The following is an 18,507-nucleotide window of genomic DNA, read 5'->3' as shown; positions in this document are numbered from 1 at the left end:
GATATTAAAACAACAGAACCTTATCCTGTTAAAAACACAACACTGTCAGTGTTAGTGTCTGTGCTAATGGGAACAGATTATTATTATTATTTCACTGAAGTTTACTAGTCTGTCACTCTGCCACTGTGCACTACAAAAATAACAATGCACTATTGTTACTGAAAGCTTGTGTGTGTGTGTGTGTAGACATGAACTGCCTTAGGCGTCTCAGAATAAAGTCAACCAGTTAGAAGAGTAGAATCACAGAAGTTTTTCTTCCAGGTTGTTTATTCATCCTTCCTCTGCATCAATCCCTTGTCTTATCCCTGGTCACTTAACAATAGAACAAAAAAATCAAATCTAAATTGGTGTGTGTATGTGTGTGTGCTTGTGCTTGTGTCTCTCTCTATGTCTTTGTGTCCAAGCTTCTAATTTGATTTGCTTGGCTGGTGGTTAAATTGAAGCTGTTAGTTATTGCACTTGCAGTAGTGTCTTATCCCTGGTTAGAACAACAGAACAAAAAAATCAAATCTGATTGGTGCTGAGGCTGACTGTCGAGAAACCCATGTGTTTACATACATGTATAATTTTGCATTTAAAATTATACATAAACATTTTATAATTTTTTTGTTATCTGACATCAATGTTGACTGACAAACTCAAAATATCAGTATTGTTGTTTGGCTTTTTTTCCCTATGGAGTCTGAGTGATTTGATCAGAAGTGGAAGACAGGAGAGGCAGGTAAGACAATAGAACAGAGAGACAGAGAGAGAGACAGAGAGAGACAGAACGGTAGTAAGAGAGACACTTTGAAGTGCCTTTCACATGAGCTCTTTAGATACAGAGGTGTGAAAGGCAAAGAAAAACCATTAATTGTCTCCCATGAGGTGAGTTTGGAATCTGTTAAAAACTGAACCAAACACATGGAAGGATGGCTCTGAACAGGAGAGTGATGTAGGAAAAAGACTTTGGCTCAACCTTGAAATGTTCTTCACCTCAAAGAGACTGATATTGGGCTGTAAGTTTTGGCTCTAATTCATATACCAAGTCATGTGACTTGGTTCTGCTCTGTTATTCCTTAATATCTATCTAATGGTGGTAAACTCTGCTGTGATGATCAAATGGATGAAAGGGCTAGCTTAGGGGAGTTTGTCAAAGTTCCACGTAATTTAGTATTTTTGCTTTTTCAGGGGCAGAGCAAGTCCTGCTGCTTGCTCGACGAACTGACCTAAGGAGAATCTCACTGGACTTACCGGACTTTACTGACATCGTACTTCAGGTTAATACATTTACCATTTAACACACGAGTTGTTGTGCTGCACTTTTTTGCATATTTATGAGGTTGTATCTATTTTCACATATGCAGGTCGATGACATCCGTCACGCCATTGCCATTGACTATGACCCAATTGAAGGTTATGTCTATTGGACAGATGATGAAGTTCGGGCTATCAGGCGATGTCATATTGATGGTAGCAATGCCATGATGCTGGTTACCACGGAGATCAACCATCCAGATGGCGTCGCTGTGGACTGGGTGGCCAGAAACCTTTACTGGACTGATACTGGAACTGACCGTATTGAGGTACAGCTAAGTTCCAGAAAAGTTCTTACTATCATAAAACAGTAACACAGAAGGAGGGGAATGCAAAAAAGCAGAATATCATATGCTAAAGCATACAGCCTCTGTTGTAAGCAGTTGTAAAAATGTGTTTAAATGTGGATGGTATTTTTTTAGGTTACCAGACTGAATGGAACCTTTCGCAAAATTTTGATTTCTGAGAACCTTGATGAACCCAGAGCAATTGTCCTGGATCCAGTTAATGGGTGGGTACTGACGACTATGAACCATTTAAAACTTAATTATGACATTAATATGCCAGGTATTAGCTTCTTTTTTTAGCAATCTATCACTTATCGCTTTACAGTTTTTGAACAAATCAAAGTAAAAAACTACTATAAAAGACAATACAGTGTTTAAGTCTGTTGACGTTACCTCCATCCCTTAAAGCTTCATGTACTGGACTGACTGGGGTGAGCATCCAAAGATCGAACGAGCCAATTTGGATGGAACAGACCGGCTTGTTCTGCTCAACAGTTCTCTGGGCTGGCCAAATGGACTGGCCTTAGATCACACAGCCGGAAAACTTTACTGGGGAGATGCTAAAACAGACAAGATAGAGGTAAGTCTAAGAGTCTGCGGTCTGAGAAGCAACCTGTGGTTTCATTTTCAGGTAGCCTACGACAAGTTTGGTTAAAGAGATGAAAACGTGTGTTTGTCGTTTATCTCCAACTCTACAACATTTAAAGCCGTGCCCCAGGGTCGTTAGCTAGTATCTCTGAGTTAGCTATATGAAGAGCTGGCGTGCTCAGGTGCTCAGGGTTGAAGCATAAAGGGAATGTCTGTGTCTGAAAAGGCTGAGAACTAGATTATTAGTGATTAGTTTTTATACTCTAGCATTTGGATTGAAACTGATCTGAAACATTTGGTTGTCCAATCCACTACATTCCTCCCTCACTTTATGGATAAAAATCTGCACAAGCAGCAGACCAGTAGCTCACATGATAGCAATCGGGAGGCAACGTGACGCCCTACCGAGATCAGCATGTAGGAGGATGAAACACTAAGTTACGATCATTTTCAATATTATGAGAACTATAAAAAATTTGGGTCCATGTGGCAGAGAATCATTGGCTTTGATTAATGGGCAACATTGTTCAGTGTAGGCTCTGTAATGTGCTCACTGTCCTGACCTAAGTCAACCTGGTCTCCACGTCATAGTGCTTTGATGTTTTTATTAGCCAAAAATCTGTTTGGTCTCATTTCCAACTGGAGCAGATGATTTTTCTCTTCTTCTTCTTCTACTTCTGGCTGGTGATGTATTTATGAAAACCTGCAACCACATGGCTGTCAGCTGAAGAGAATACTGTAGTGATCAGAAAACACTGCTTATATATAGATTTCTTTTTGGTTCTTTTTGTTCAAAGCACTTTAAAGCCATGCTATTTAAATTAACATTATTTTCACCTTTGTTTAAATTCTTACTGTCACACAGATATCTCAAAATGTATTCAGGGAAAAAAAAAACTCTCAATTTAAATTGCAGTTATTTTTTAAATAAATGTATGTTAAACAGATATGGTTAAAATAGTCAGGCTAATGAAGGCTAGTGTGAGAGTGTACCAACCTTTTGTATGATTTATGAATCTACCAAAGTACAGATTCCTGCACAGTAATTAGGAATGATTTCTTTTCATATGTAAGAAAAACTAAATCTGGACTCAGGACAAGACTAAGAACCTGCACCTGAACCTGAACCTGAACCTGAGAGCTGGGTTGAAGCCAAGTCAAAACAATGTGGTGTGATTTAGTCTTCTTGTCTTTTTGTCTGTTAGTAATTCATAGAATGCAACCTCCACAAAAGTTCATACCATGTGACAAGCTTCTCTGTGTCCCCCTGTGGCTGGTTGAAGATCTACACTTCTTGTTATTTAATGAGGAAGCACCAGAATACACCTCAGAACAATGAAGAAGTTCCATTTGCACTGTTTGTGGTTTTCTTCATCCACGTTTTACCAGTCGATGTCAGACTCTTCTCCAAAGTACTCCAGCCACCATTCACCATTCCCTCTTTTTAGAATCATTTGCTGACAGATTTCAGCTTCAGGAACATGTTACGATAATCACTAAACAATGATCCTAAGGTGGAGTCCTTAGGATCTCTAAACCGGAGACTCTGAAGCTGAGGGCAACAAAGTGAGGCGGGGTTGGGGTGGTTGATATTCTTGTTGCCCTTCCCCCCCCCTCACCAAGACTTCTATAGCTGCTATAAAGCAGGTGTTGTCCATTCTCCCTCAGTCTCCCAGGGTCTCACACTCTGCTTCTTTGCACTTCACAATAACAGTGTTCTATGCCCCCCCCATGTATTCTTCTTTGCCCTTCTACGACTTCTCTGGTTTTGCCTATGAATCACTACTCTCCCTACGATTTTGTGGAGGTCGACTAATATGTGAAACTGGCCAAATTTTCTGGCATTAACATGTTTTTATAGCAGCTGAGATAAGAAAGACTGAAAACCAGACAGAAAGAGTGAATGCCTGAGCTTTCTGGCTGAATGCTTACCAATTGAAAGGGGCTGGTTGCTCCTTTTTTCCTTCTCTCCCTCCCTCCCTTCCTCCTTCTCTGACTCCCTCTCTCTCTTTCTCTGAGAGGGTGAAAGGACCCACCTCAAAGGGCTTTTTTTCTCCACATTTCAGAGTTGTTTTTATACCGTTGAAAAGAAATTGCTGCTGGGTGTGAAGACGTTTCCATTGTACATCTGCCTCAGTTTCTTTCTTTCTCTTTCCTCTTGAACGTTCACTTAATTTGAGTGTCTGTGTGAAGTGTGATTTTGGTTATTTTGTTACACATAAGACAAAAGACAAACTCACCTTGCTGACAGGACGGTGTTTACACTTGAGAACAGCTTTGATCTTGCCATTATAATGCACTCAACGGATTCACAGCTTTTTTCTATCTGATGAGTGTAACTAAAAACTTCTTAAATCCGGTGGAAACAAATGTGTAAATGTTTTGCTTCAAATCTGTTTTTAATTCAGTTAAATATGAAATAAAGATGTCATATGTTGTGGTTTGCATTTTAGAAACCAAACTCATCAAGTTTCAGTAGACCAACTGAATCCTCTGCTGAAGCTCAGATCATTTTTATTTAAGCTTTACAGTTTCAAACGTTAATATCAGTACTTCATATTCCCAAAACTTCCTGTGGTGCCACTTATTATAATTATAGAAATACCTGCATCCATTCATCCTCCCTCACCCCCACAAAGAGTCCTTACACTCTACATTTAAGATCCTTAAGTCCCGAGTTTTAAAAACAGATTTCTAAGCAGAAGAAAATGTGGAAAATGTAGAAGAAAACAACATTTTCACCTGGGTCTGGGTCACCTGGGCAAAAAACAAAACAAAACAAAAAATGTAAAAGCAGTATTTGAATTAGGAGGAAATTCCAACATTTCAAATTTATCACAATTTTAATTTATGCCCAGGATTGAAATAATTTGTCATGTGAACATGAAGCTGAAGCTGTGTGGTTTCTTTTAGGCCTTGCTGACTCAACATTGCTTAAGTAAAGTATATGCAGAGTTAAGATGGAGAGTGAAAAGATGGAGGCCCCGCAATCTTTCTCTACTGAGTAGTCAAACACCTCTTGTGACAGAAATAGCAAAGGCTGAAATGGAGACCTGGGAGAAGCTAACATTCCATGATGCTAACATTTATGAGGGAATTACTGTTCAATAGAACCAAACATGTTAATTGTATTCATACAATTGACCAGTTCAGCATAAGCATAACTGTATACAAACATTTGTGGCATTACAACATATACTATACATCTTATGTGTGCGGGTGAGTATACATGGGGGAAAGTGAACAGTGTTTTTCTGTCTAAAAGAGTGAAGAAAAAGAATGATAAATGACTGAGACGACTCAAGACTTTCTCTGAGAATTCTCTCACTCTCTGTTTGCAAGTCTTTTTAAAGAAACCTGACTCCCCTCTCCAACCTCCCACCCCTCCCCCGTCTCCTGTGAAAAAAAAACTCTCTGAAGTTGCCACTGGCCCCCTCCGTTTGAAAAGAAGTGTGTATATGTGTATGCGTGTGCGTGAGTGTTGCAGCTCTGGCTGCTTTGACTATTGCATAGCTTTCTTTGGTTGTGCACGCACGCACGCACGCACACACAAAACCGGGCTGCTCTGTTGTGCTTATGCAGATTGACTGCATAGTACCATTTAGTCACACAGTGGAGCCATATGGTTACTGCCTCTGTGTGTGTGTGTGTGTGTTAGAGGATGACTTCAGTCGAGTGTATATGGAATTTCCCCATCTGAAACCTCCGCAGCACGTCTGCACTCAGCACTACCTGCCAAAACTCAGCTTCCATTTGTATTATTTCACATCACTGTTAAAACCAGGTGATTTTACTGAAGAAGGAACTGCTGTCCATTTAGCTGCTTTTAAAATCAGAAACCAGAAGTAAGACAGAATATTTACTTTATGTTTTCAAGGTTAATTTTTCCAGATAATTTTTATCAAATAATTTAATATTTGTTTACTTTTGTAAGAAAGAAGCTAGCAGCATAGTCTTGTCTGTCTTCTTCCAAAAGGCAAAATTATTGTTAAGTGGTTTTTAAAGACCCAGTCTTTAGATAACACATGTAATGTGTATTGATTGAATTTTTTTTTTAATTTTATTTATTCCAAAATCAATAGTTAGTAATTCACATTTGCAGAGCCCTGACAAAACCAGGAGAACTTAACAATCTTGGAGGTTTATCGACGTAGACCTACAGCCTGGTGTCATTTATAGGAGGAGAGCAGACAGATGTCCAACAGATGTTGGTTACTTTACACTTGGTCGTTCATGTTACTGACACCTGCAAACCTTCAGGGTTAGACAGAAAGTTGAATTTCCAGTATACATACAAATAAGTCATTGGATTATTAGGGATGAGCAGCTGCAATTTGCCTTATTTAATAAATTGCCTCACTGTGTCATCTTTGTCAAGCTGTCCATTTTAAACTGAGCGTAATACAAACATTTTCTACATCAAGAACAATCATTCAGCTGGTGTAGAACAGAAAGACTTGAAGGATCATAGGAACTGTGCTGTGAATATAACACTGGGACTGTTTTCAAACTGAGTCAAGAACTCAGACAATGTGCAGGGAATAGCAAAAACAGAAGGATAGAAAGTAATTAAAAATGTTGCCATTTAAGTTTATTCTCCTGCAACGACCTTCAAAGCCAGTGCCTTGGCCCAGGTCTCAACTGGCTCTGATTGTTGCCTGAAAAACCTTGACTGCATAGCTGAATAGTTCAATTACAAAAAGGAATAAAATGACATTTTGTGTGGACACTGGCCTCCGAGTGGCGCTGCACTGCCCTGATGCTTTATGCCTCATGAGGGCCGTGAAACATGATTGGAGCGGGTTTTGTCAAAGTGTTGGAGTCGCTCTTTGCAGCATTGGCAGTGGTTATAATGGAGTAGGCAGCCGAGGAGGTGCAAACACATGAAGGCGCCTCCAGAGACGGGCAGTGAGCAACAAAGTTGTCTGGAGATATTTGATGGATAAACACGTGTTAATATTACATCTACTGTTATTGATAGTTACGAACTATTTTACATTATTTTAACCACAAAAAAGAGATTTATTTGTTTCTAAGAGGCACCGTGTCTTCAGAATTGTTAAAAATAACAACATATAAAAAATTAAAATAACTAAAACTAGACAATACAAAGGCAACAGTAGATCCACATAAAGAGTAACATTAGACTAGTGACTTTGTTTTAATTCATAAATGAAAATGGCTTAATAGTAAAAAAAATCAACAGCTTAAAAGTTTTGCATTGACACCTTTTTCTGTTACTTTTGAAGGAAATAAGATAATAATATATTTGTTTTGTGTCCAAATAACTAAATACTAGGTCTATGGACAGTGAGCTGCGTGATCCTAATGTTGGTGACTTTTTAAGAATTTATTTATCAGTGATAACTTGGCAGCAACTGACTGGTGTGTCACAATGACAAGTAGTTCATGCTCTTTCCTTTCCTTCATCATTTTATCTTCTTCATCATCTGATCTTATCTTCATCAGCTTATCCATTGCAGGACCAAAATAATTTTGCCAGAAATGCTTCCATATGACTCCATTCCACTAACCACTTATGACTTTGAAAATATTACTAATACTTCTTTTTCCACAAGCCACATGACGTTGTCCAGTAGTCAACCAGCAGCAGCAGCTGTGAAAGGGGAACATAGGTTGAAAAGAAGAAGATCCAGACATATTTGAGCTAACTTCTCAGTTAACAGAGTTTACAAACTCCAGGAGATGAGGTGGAATAGAACCACAGCTTAAAGTATGGAGACAGTAACTGGTGGACAAGTAGATTGGTGGTGGCTGCTGTGATATCTGCTAATACAACCGGATTTCTTCTTGGATGAGTTGAGTGTATTGTCTGTCAAACATTGGTTATTCTCAGGTTGCACATTCCAGAGAAGTCTCCCATTATGAAACACCCACACACATTGGTAAACACTCCCAGGGCATCTTTACTTTCTCTGTTTGCTCTATAGGAACCAGAGCCTCTGTGGATGATTGTTATGAATGTGTGTTCCCCTGACTGCAGACCAGCACTGTTCTGAAGTAATATTTGATTTCAACATAAGCCAATGATGAGCAAAATTTCTCGTGTTATGAGTCATAGTGATAGTGCAATGAAAAAATATCTGAGTAATGTTTTCATTTCCCTTTGTCTGGGAATCTTCTCAGGCATCCAGGTCCTGCTGTCCTCAGGAATGATGGTGGACTGGATTAGCTGGAGTTTTTTTTTAACAATGCATGAACTCTTGTTCAAGAGGCTTCTTTAATTTTTAGCATGAACTCTTGTTCAAGAGGCTTCTTCTGGCTTGATCTGTTTACTTTGGAGGCCAATTATCTGACAGAGACATAAAAAAATATTCCTGAGGTTAATTTCCAGATCTGTACAGTTTTCCCACAGTCCCATCTCAGATTTTAGGCTTGACCCTGACAAAACCCCAACCCAGGATTAGGGACTAGGCGGGAACTGAACCCAGCAGGAAGGAATTTTAGAATTTCCTTTTTGCTGACATAGGCTTTTATGTGGTTGTTCATGTCACAGTTTAATAGTAAGGTCATCAGACTCCAGTGTGAACAGTCTACTGCCCTGAAGTGAGATAACATGCTGTGTTAACAGATGTAAATATGGATGCTAAACATACGTATCATCATGTGTCTGAAGACATTTTAAAGCTGCTGTATAATCAGTGAAGGTCAGTTTAATCACGTTGTCTACACTCAACACACACTTAACATCCAGTGATTCCAGTGATATATCCTTATGCCTGAAAGGTCCTGGGTGAAACACAGTGCAATTCCGCAGGATTCCATTCATCTGTTGTGATTAATTTTGTTTATCAGGGAATATCCGTATGTGAACTGTCCTGTGATGGGCTGATGTCTTCCTGCGTGTCCGATGGGACCTTTGTTGCTTTTCTGTTTCCTCGCTTTCTGTCTTTTTGTCCCTTTTTTTGCCCTGTGTCCATCAAGAAATGAGATGTTCTCACACCCAAAATGAAAAAGGACAGGGAACAAAATCACTCTCCCAGTGCATAATTCTTCCTGAAAAAGCCAGCGTAGAGAAAGAGCGAGCAGGAGAGGGCAGAGAAAGGGAGTCCCTGCCATCTTTTCACTGGGACGGCCATATCTAATTGTGCCAGTGATAAATGAATGGCTTTTTTGTGAAGAGGTCAGGAACCTCCCTTGGATCAGAGGCCCATCAAAGTGAATGGTTTATTTTTCTACTTGCTCGCTCCATCAGCCCTGCCCATTTCAGTGGATATTTAAATGAGCATTCATTAAAAAGATAGCTGCTCATCAAAGCAACAACATTGACACTGGTTAGACACGTTTTGTCTCCTGCCTCATGGCAACAGAGGCTCACAGGCTCTAATGCGTGATAACAAAATTAAGCTGAAATAATTTGTTTAGTGAAGTCCTGCAGTCTTCTGTGAATAAAAGCCTGATTGTTCACATAAGCTGCTTATTAGAATATACTAAACACTAACCCTACCTCAGTTGTACAATGTTCAAAAGGTGAACTGGGAAAAAGAAAATTATTAAACAATTATTTAATGTATATCTGCTCATTAACCAGCCTTTGGGATCAAGATATTTAAGATACACTGAATAAATTTGCGTCAACTTAATAGGAAAAAAACTTAAATTAAAATAAAACCATAAGAAAATTAAATAGGTACAAGATCTTAAGACAAATAAAGATGATTCTTAACTAACAGAAGCCACTAAGGAGAAAATAAAATAGCTTATTATTATTTTAAAATAATCCAGTGAATGGGATGTCTGTATTTGGTCAAACATCGGTACACATTGAGATGGTTTCAAGTATTTATTTTAACAACTGTTTGTTTTACACATACAGTGGTGTAGGAGTGTTCAGAATTTCTCCCATTTGTCAAATTTCTCCGGTGTGGCTCACTGCTCAGTCAGATCAGTAGTGCATGACAGACACACACGCACGCACGTACACACACACACACTCACACACACACACACACCCTGCAGGCTACAGATGACTGTAGTGTGTAGAAAATAAAAGCGTGTGTCTATTTCAGTCGACGCCAGTCCAGTAATAGCACAGGCGGTGGAGAAGAGGAGGGCTGGACACAAGTTCTAATTGCAGCCTTGTCAATTGCAGCTCTCGTTTTCTACTAGTAGCAAACACACACTCACACACGGCAGGGGATTTGTTAGCAGGGATGTCTGTATCAGTTTTCACATGACTAGTAATAGATGACTTTCTCAGTCTCTCATTCTCACTCTCTACTTACACACACACACACACACACACACCGACACACACACACACACCCTATGGTTCAGCTCTTGTTTTTTGCCTGTTCCTGCAAGATCAAGCAGAGGAATTTCTTTTAAAGCATTCAGAAAAGTGTTAAAGTTTTACATGAACACCTCTGATGTCTGTCCTCTGATGTCTTTGATCCTGTCGCAGGTGATCAATGTGGACGGCAGTAACAGGCAAGTGCTGCTAGAAGACAAGCTCCCTCATATCTTTGGCTTCACTCTGCTGGGAGATTACATCTACTGGACTGACTGGCAGAGACGCAGCATCGAGAGGGTCCACAAAACCACTGCAGTTAGAGAGATCATCATTGATCAGCTTCCAGATTTAATGGGTCTGAAGGCCACCAAAGTGACGGAGACATATGGTACGTACACCAACTTCCTGCAACAGTCTTGTCTGAGTTGAAGTAAACACTACCCACTGTGTCCAGGTACGAATGGCTGTGCAGTGGATAATGGAGGCTGCAGCCACTTGTGTTTCTGGCGTCGGCAAAGTGTGGGTTGTGCGTGTCCCATGGGTATGGAGCTCCTCTCTGACCTGCAGACCTGTGTGGTGCCAGAGGCCTTTCTGCTCTTTACCAACAGGTATTTTCTACTTAGCTTTCATTAGGATAGATAAAAAATGTGCATAGGAGGTTAAAAAAAATCAGAAAGGAATTTCTGTGTAGGATACATTTTCAAGCAGTTTCCAGTAATGGAACAGATACAATAAGATGCAAACAACTGTGTGGAGGTGCTGCGGGTGGAGCAACTGATGCTGTTGAACACAATTTAGTTAGTCATGGAGAGCAGAAATCTGCAGCTGCGCACCAGTCATGAGTGGGCGCATGTAGAACGACAATGGAGTCAGGCACAAGCTCTAATTACAGACAGTCGTCAGTAAACGGCTGAAAACTGTGCATCCAGTGTCAGTATCAGTGTCAGTATCTGTGTTCATCTTAAATGTTTATGTTGGAATGTTAACCTGGAGGAGTTTGAAGTTGTGAAGGTTTTTATGTAAAGAAAAACTAAGCGCTGTGTGTCGTTGTTTTTCCGCTCAGGGACAACATCAGGAGTATCTCTCTGGGTACAAACAGCAATGACGTAGCCATCCCACTGACGGGGGTCAAAGAAGCCTCAGCTCTGGACTTTGATGTGTCAGAAAGGAGAATATACTGGACAGACATACAGGCCAAGGTAGAGATTGAGCTTTCATGTTTACATAACAAAATATATTTACAATGTTTTCATAATGTTTGCACTCACTCTGTTTTCCGTCCTCCAGAAAATCAGCAGGGCCTATATGAATGGAAGCTCAGTGGAACACGTTATAGAGTTCGGACTGGATTACCCAGAGGGCATGTCAGTGGACTGGATGGGCCGGAACATTTACTGGGCTGATACAGGCACCAACCGCATCGAGGTGGCTCGCTTGGATGGACAGTATCGTCAGGTTCTGGTCTGTAAGGATCTTGACAATCCACGTTCACTGGACAATCCTCGATCACTGGCTCTGGATCCAGCCAACGGGTAAGAACAGCATTGAATAAATAGATTTACATTGAAAATCCACTGAAAGAGGGAGATAAACCAAGATATGTCTGAGGAGGAGAAGAAGGAGCAGGTCATTTCTACTCTTCAGTTGATTGAAGCTTAGAGAAAATTAGAGTTCAAGTCAGTGGAGTATTTTATCAGTTAAACAGGATTGGTGTAACTTATTAACCATCTCACTTGTGTTTTATTATTCTGATAAACTCACAGTTAATTCAGTATCAGTAAAGCTCTCCTCCCAGTGCTGTCTCTCCACTTCTCCACTTTTACCTGTCGTCAGGCAGTGTGCGCTGTTGTGTTTTGACAGCTTTGACCAGAGAAAGGAAAGAGGGAGGACGGAGGAGAGGGGAGGGAGGAGGTTAGATGAGGTGCATCAGTTAAAATGAAACCCACTGTTGTAACCTTTTCCTGACTCCTACCAGACTGGAATATTATTTTCAAAACATCTTTATTTATTTATCTGATGCCAAAGTGTGAAAATAATTTTGACAAATGCTATTTGATATACACTGTGTTAAAAGCATCTTATAATAATATAAAAATTAAGAGCCAGTATAATATTTTACAATGTTAATTTGGATATTTAGGTAATCATGTAGGGTGTGACAGCACCATCCCATAATACTGAGATACAGTATTTAGACTACAGTAAACATGGATTTTTGGATGTTCTCACTAACACTAAAAAAAGCTGCAGGTAGATGACATATATTCAGATGTAATGACAGCTTTATCGTCCACCAAACGGGTTAGAATCTCTTAGAAAAAGAACAGATGGAAATCCAATAAACAGTTATATTCATCAGTTAATTACAATTTTGGTTGGTATTGATGAAATATATATATATATATATATATATATGTATATATAAAATATCTCAAATAATAAAACATATATGTAACGTTTTTGTACAAAACACATTGTAAAATATGTGTTTTGACTAGGTTAAGTTATTTTTTGTATTTATTAGGAAACCAGAAGAAAAACATTTTTAACCAAAAAATGTTGCAACTTTTAGTTTTAATGTTTTAGGTAAAGAAAAACAGTTGAATCAAAATATTTAAATTTTATAAATTAAAATGAAATAAAATGAAACAGAATAGAACAGGTAAACCCAGCCTTCTTTTTTCCAAGCAGTGAGCTTTCCCATGCTCACTCTTTGTAAAAAATTCAAATCCTTATTTCTAGATTCATGATTGCCACAGGTTATTGATTGTTTTATTCATTTATTTAACTTGAAGATGTCTTTTTTTTTTGTTACACCATGATTTAACTTCCTCTGAGACGGCAACATTGACCACTGTTACTTTTTCACCCACCTCCCAGTCTGTCACTGTCATCATGTTACTAATTAGTGACTAAGACACTAAATAAATGACTTTGCAGCTGGCATCAAAGACATCACTGACTCAGTCAGATTCCTATATTAATCCATGCCATGTTTTTTTATGCCTCTACTTCTACTGGCTTGGAATACATTTTGCCCCCCAGGTTGAAACTCCTTGCTGTGATCAAGCCTCACTTGTCGAGCTCTTTCAGATGAACTACTGTGTGGAAGTGATTCACTGTTACACACCTGCACTGTTACCTTTGAGGCGTCTGCGTCAGTGCCCAGTGACTTCATGTAGCGTGTCTCCTGACTCTCCATGTGGGTCAGTGAGAGTGGTGACATCAGTGTGTTGGTATGTTGGTGCTACCACCACCTCTAGCTGAGAGAGCCAGGATGCAGTTAAAACATTGCTTTTCATTCACAGCCAGAGACACGGAGAACGTTAAATACCTGCGGCCATGTGCCAAAATCTCTCACGCTCTCATTTAGTGATGTCTTCATAATGCTACGGTCCAGAGCTGTCAGCCATGTGTCCCGGAGGGGGCTGATGTAATTTTATGATCAAACAGACTCACATGTTTGAGAGTTTCTCAACAGAACTGACAAAGTGGAAACAGATTTCCTTACATCTCATTTATAAAAACATGTTGGACAAGATATAAGCAGCGTGGCTTCTTTTGTGCCCCTAGTTAAAATTGAGGTTTTGTTTTGTCAGCTACATGTACTGGACAGAGTGGGGGGGGCGTCCTCGCATAGCCAGAGCCTATATGGATGGCAGCACCATCACCACCCTGGTGGATAAAGTGGGTCGTGCCAATGGACTGACCATTGACTATGTGGATCATCGGCTCTACTGGACCGACCTGGACACGTGTATGATTGAAAGCACCAATATGCAAGGTTTGAGCCAAAGCATACACATAACCTGGAAACTAAGACTTACACTTATGCATTGGTGCCCTGGTCTCTAGTAGTAAAAACTAGAGACCTGGGCACTAACTGCACAAGTGTAATATAATCATAATTGTAAATATATGTAAGGTAAGGCACTGCTGGGATTTGAACCCAGGATCTCCTGGGTCCAAAGCACCACTTGTGGGTCTTAGCAGTAGGTTTGTCTTCTGCAGGTCTTCAGAGAGAGATCATCATAGATGACCTTCCACATCCGTTCGGTCTGACACAGTACAGAGACTTCATCTACTGGACCGACTTCAATCTGCGTAGCATTGAGCGGGCAGATAAACGCAGTGGACAAAACCGCACTGTGGTGCTGCAGGTATCAAAGTTGTACCATTACATTCATGGATGTTACGGTTGCTTAGAATTTATTGACATTTTCTGAGGCAAAAAATGTAACAATAAAATAAAAGCTTGATTTTGTTAAAGTAACAAAACTCTCTACTTGATGTGTAGATAGTTGTATCACTTCTGCAGGTTGTGTTTCCATCAGAGAAATCCTTCTTTGTAGTATTGTCTTAACAGTTTTAGTTAATAATATCAGACAGATTTTAAAAATTTAACATCAGTCTTAAAACCTCTTGAGTTTGACATTATAGTGTGAGCTGTCATTGTGTCTTATTTATCTGGTTTTTAGGTTTGAAAGAGGAGGAAAAAAATGTTCTTTTTGTTTGTTAGTTTTGTTTACCATGACAACTGAGTTTGATGTTGTAACATTGTTTCTTCAGGGGCAGCTGGAACTGATGCTGGACATCCTGGTCTTCCACTCCTCTCGCCAGGACGGTAACAATGAATGCTCCCATAACAACGGTAACTGTGCCCACCTCTGCCTGGCCACGCCCGCTGGAGCCCAGTGTCGCTGCGCTTCCCATTACACCTTGAATCCTGATGGAAGGAACTGTAGCTGTAAGTTAGACTCAAAATCATCTGACCAGAAAACTAAAGAGTGGCTGTGTCTGCTCAAATCTGTTGAAAGATTAATTTTTCACATCTGTTTCACTATGAGCAGCTCTCTGGGTGGAAGACACTGGAGAAATGAATGGCAACCTGGATTATTTGGAAAGAAAATATTTATTCTATTTGCAAAGACAGACTTTAACTGTTCTGGAGAGAACACAACAGAATCACATGAATTCAGTCCGCTGAAGCCTTTGCATTTAAAAAAAAAAAAAATTTTAAGACATCTGTTGTTCTTTGAAGCATTTAAAGGGTTAAAACATGAAGGTCTCATCTTTTTGATGTATGTTTACATTGAAGTGAAGTCCACATCCCTGTGTGACACAGATATGATGATGACAGTGTGAGTGCCACAAATCAGATTTCAGGCTACTTTACAGTGCAAAGTCAATACAGATGTGGGTGTGTAACACATTTTTGTTGAATGTGGCTCTCGGTTGTGGTCACATTTAAACCTTAATGTGAAAATCATACAAAAAAAATGAAATTTTAGCCAGAAACGACCGATCAGGTTTTTTTCACGATTGTTTATGCATATCACCCTTTCTATTCTTTATTGTCAAAAATACACTATACTTGTGTGTAATGTGGATGTACATTTTAACGTGGTTTTTCTGTGTATTTCACAATTTGTGCTGAGTCAATCTGTCTCTTCTGTTGCCTGAAAAAACACTGTTCACCCAAAGTAATCATTCTTCTCATTCCTTCAGCCTTTCTCCCATGTTGCCTCCTTTCTGTGTGCAGCTCCCTCCAGTTTCCTGCTCTTCAGTCAAAAAGCCAGCATCAGCAGGATGGTTTTGGGGGAGCAGAGTCCCGATATCATTCTGCCCATCCATGTCCTGAGGAACGTCCGAGCTGTTAGCTACGACCCGCTGGATCGCCTTGTGTACTGGCTGGATGGACGGCAGAACATTCGCAGGGCCAGGGACGATGGCGCTATGGTGAATAAAATATTCTCATATGTCTCATGTCAAAACAGATACCCCTAACTCTAACCCTAACCCTACTCCTAATTATTTAGGGTCAAGGATTAAAGACCAAAAAAACAATGAGCAGGTCTTATGGTCCTGGCTGCATCCAGGCCTGGACGTCTTGGTTTAATCTCACTCTCAGCTGCTGTAATTACTGTATAGAATTCCATATGGTCTCTTGTCCGCTGTAGTGTCACTGGGGAAGAAGTCAGTCACTCAAACTTGTTCTACTCTGACAGTGTGGACAGTGTATAACTAAAAATTACCTGAAGCTAAAACTGAAGTAACCTCCCCTGGTACAATCCTGTACGACCTCCAAGAAGAAAACGCCAAGATCAAAAAGCAGCATCTCCAAGTCCTAGAGTTTGTTGAGATTGCTCTTAAAAAATGTAACCAATGCTCAAGTATGCCAAGTATAAAAAAACCTTCTTTCTGCAACCACTTACTACTGTTTTTTCGCATTTAATCATCCTTGAAAAATTGAACTGAAATTTCACAATTTAAACAAAATCAAAGTATTTGGGTTTACCTACAAAACTACTGCAAACAGAGAAGAAACACGTTAAAACTATAGGACAGTGCCTTTATAATGACAAATATGTTTTTGTGTGTGTGTGTGTGTGTGTGTGTGTGTGTGTACCAGTCCATGATTGTGAGCAGCACTGTACAATCTGTGGACAATCAGCTTCATGACCTCAGCCTGGACCCCTACAGTCGCCACATTTACTGGACCTGTGAGACCACCAACACCATCAAAGTCCAGAGGATGGACGGAAAGACTGTGGGTGTGGTCCTAAAGGACGACATTGACAAACCCCGCGCCATTGTAGTGAGCGCGGAGAAAGGGTAGGGTTGGACATCATTGTTCCTAAAAATATATCAATATATATGTACATTTATAGTTTTATACACAGTATACATGTTAATATACCCTTATATATTTATATTTACATTTTTATATATATATATTTTTTAGTGATAGCATGAGACTAAACAGTTGTACTCCAGTGTGATGTATAGTTGTGCCTGTGTGTCTCTGCAGGTACATGTATTTCACCACATTGCAGGAGCGCTCGGCGAAGATAGAGGGCGCCAGTCTGGACGGGACAGAGAGAGAATCTCTGTTTACCACTGGTCTTATCAGACCTGTGGCTCTGGCTCTGGACAATAAACTAGGAAAACTGTTTTGGGTCGATGCCGACCTCAAACGCATTGAGAGTAGTGATCTGACTGGTGAGTTAACAACCCAACCATTCTATTCTATTCTACTTCTAGTATAATACTAAACATATATTCTGAATCATTTTTTTAAATTTTATTTTGGATTGATTTCCTGGGTTTGTGTTTGTAAACACAGATTGTGTCATTTTTTTCATCCTTCCCTGTCATATTTCAGTTTCAATGCCCTAGTTTGCCTTGACACAGAAATAGTAACCACATATAACAACCCCTTACCCCTCCAACAGCTCCAACACTTATCACCTCATCTACCTACACCAAGAATGTTTTACAGACACTGGTCACTTTAAAGTCTCTTTTGCACAAATGCACAATTTTAATATTAAAACTTCAGTTCTTCTATATTTATTTTTCTGCTCAACTTGCATTACCTCCTGGTATCCTTTTAAAGTGTTTTTTTTTTACAGTTTACATTACGAGGTTTGTTTTTCTGTATATATTCTTCTATACATATTTTGTTTTCTTTTTCTCCTGTTGTGGTGCGTAGTGGCTCTGTGGGAGCACCTTCAATTTTGTTGTACCCCCGTGTTACAATGACAATGAAGGCTATTCTATTCTATTCCATTTGAAATATTTCTTCTAGGATAAAGCTGTTTGTAGTAGTTAAACTACTGCATCAATCATATTTAATATTAGGAAGTTTTACCAACATCAAAAAACAAAAACCTTTGAATAATTAATCATTTTAATTTATCGTTAGTTATTGCAGTAATTCTGATTTAAAGGACATTTCAAAGATCAGCAAGATACTTAAGTTGTTAACCTGTTTTTGTATTAGAAATAATAATGTTCAACATTTAAACATATTATCTGACACTAACAATTTCTTCAAAAGTAAAATATCTTTAGAATGTTACTTGAGTGATAGCCATAGATCAGGAGTTGAGTCCACAGCCTCTTAAAGGATGGCTGGATGTATTAAATGCAGAGTTGACTCTATATATGTGTGATGATATGAATATACATCTTCCTCTAAAGTCTTTTTTTTAACCCTTGTCTTGTCTTTGTGTGCAAACGTGTGTTTGTTGCTGTTGTGCTGAAAGTTTGCACTCGTAACCAATATTTACTGACCTC

The 18,507-nt window shown here is 39.4% G+C and overlaps 1 protein-coding gene across 2 annotated transcripts in view; it reads left to right on the top strand.

The window, feature by feature from the left end:
- The window catches only part of lrp5 (low density lipoprotein receptor-related protein 5), a 43,667-nt gene that overhangs the window by 17,793 nt on the left and 7,367 nt on the right, over window positions 1–18,507 (top strand). For both annotated transcript variants that reach the window (XM_008311077.2, XM_025056602.1), the window contains 14 exons: window positions 1,171–1,259; window positions 1,347–1,565; window positions 1,719–1,807; window positions 1,992–2,163; window positions 10,597–10,813; window positions 10,880–11,033; window positions 11,489–11,624; window positions 11,713–11,957; window positions 14,025–14,209; window positions 14,437–14,585; window positions 14,995–15,172; window positions 15,968–16,164; window positions 16,838–17,040; window positions 17,237–17,427. In XM_008311077.2, the coding sequence (XP_008309299.1) occupies window positions 1,171–1,259; window positions 1,347–1,565; window positions 1,719–1,807; window positions 1,992–2,163; window positions 10,597–10,813; window positions 10,880–11,033; window positions 11,489–11,624; window positions 11,713–11,957; window positions 14,025–14,209; window positions 14,437–14,585; window positions 14,995–15,172; window positions 15,968–16,164; window positions 16,838–17,040; window positions 17,237–17,427 (2,424 nt within the window). The remainder of the gene's footprint in view (window positions 1–1,170; window positions 1,260–1,346; window positions 1,566–1,718; window positions 1,808–1,991; window positions 2,164–10,596; window positions 10,814–10,879; window positions 11,034–11,488; window positions 11,625–11,712; window positions 11,958–14,024; window positions 14,210–14,436; window positions 14,586–14,994; window positions 15,173–15,967; window positions 16,165–16,837; window positions 17,041–17,236; window positions 17,428–18,507) is intronic.

The sequence above is a fragment of the Cynoglossus semilaevis genome, chromosome 6, assembly GCF_000523025.1.
Source record: "Cynoglossus semilaevis isolate Cse_v1.0 chromosome 6, Cse_v1.0, whole genome shotgun sequence".
Lineage (NCBI taxonomy): Eukaryota > Metazoa > Chordata > Actinopteri > Pleuronectiformes > Cynoglossidae > Cynoglossus > Cynoglossus semilaevis.
This window is presented reverse-complemented; position numbering and strand designations above follow the sequence as displayed.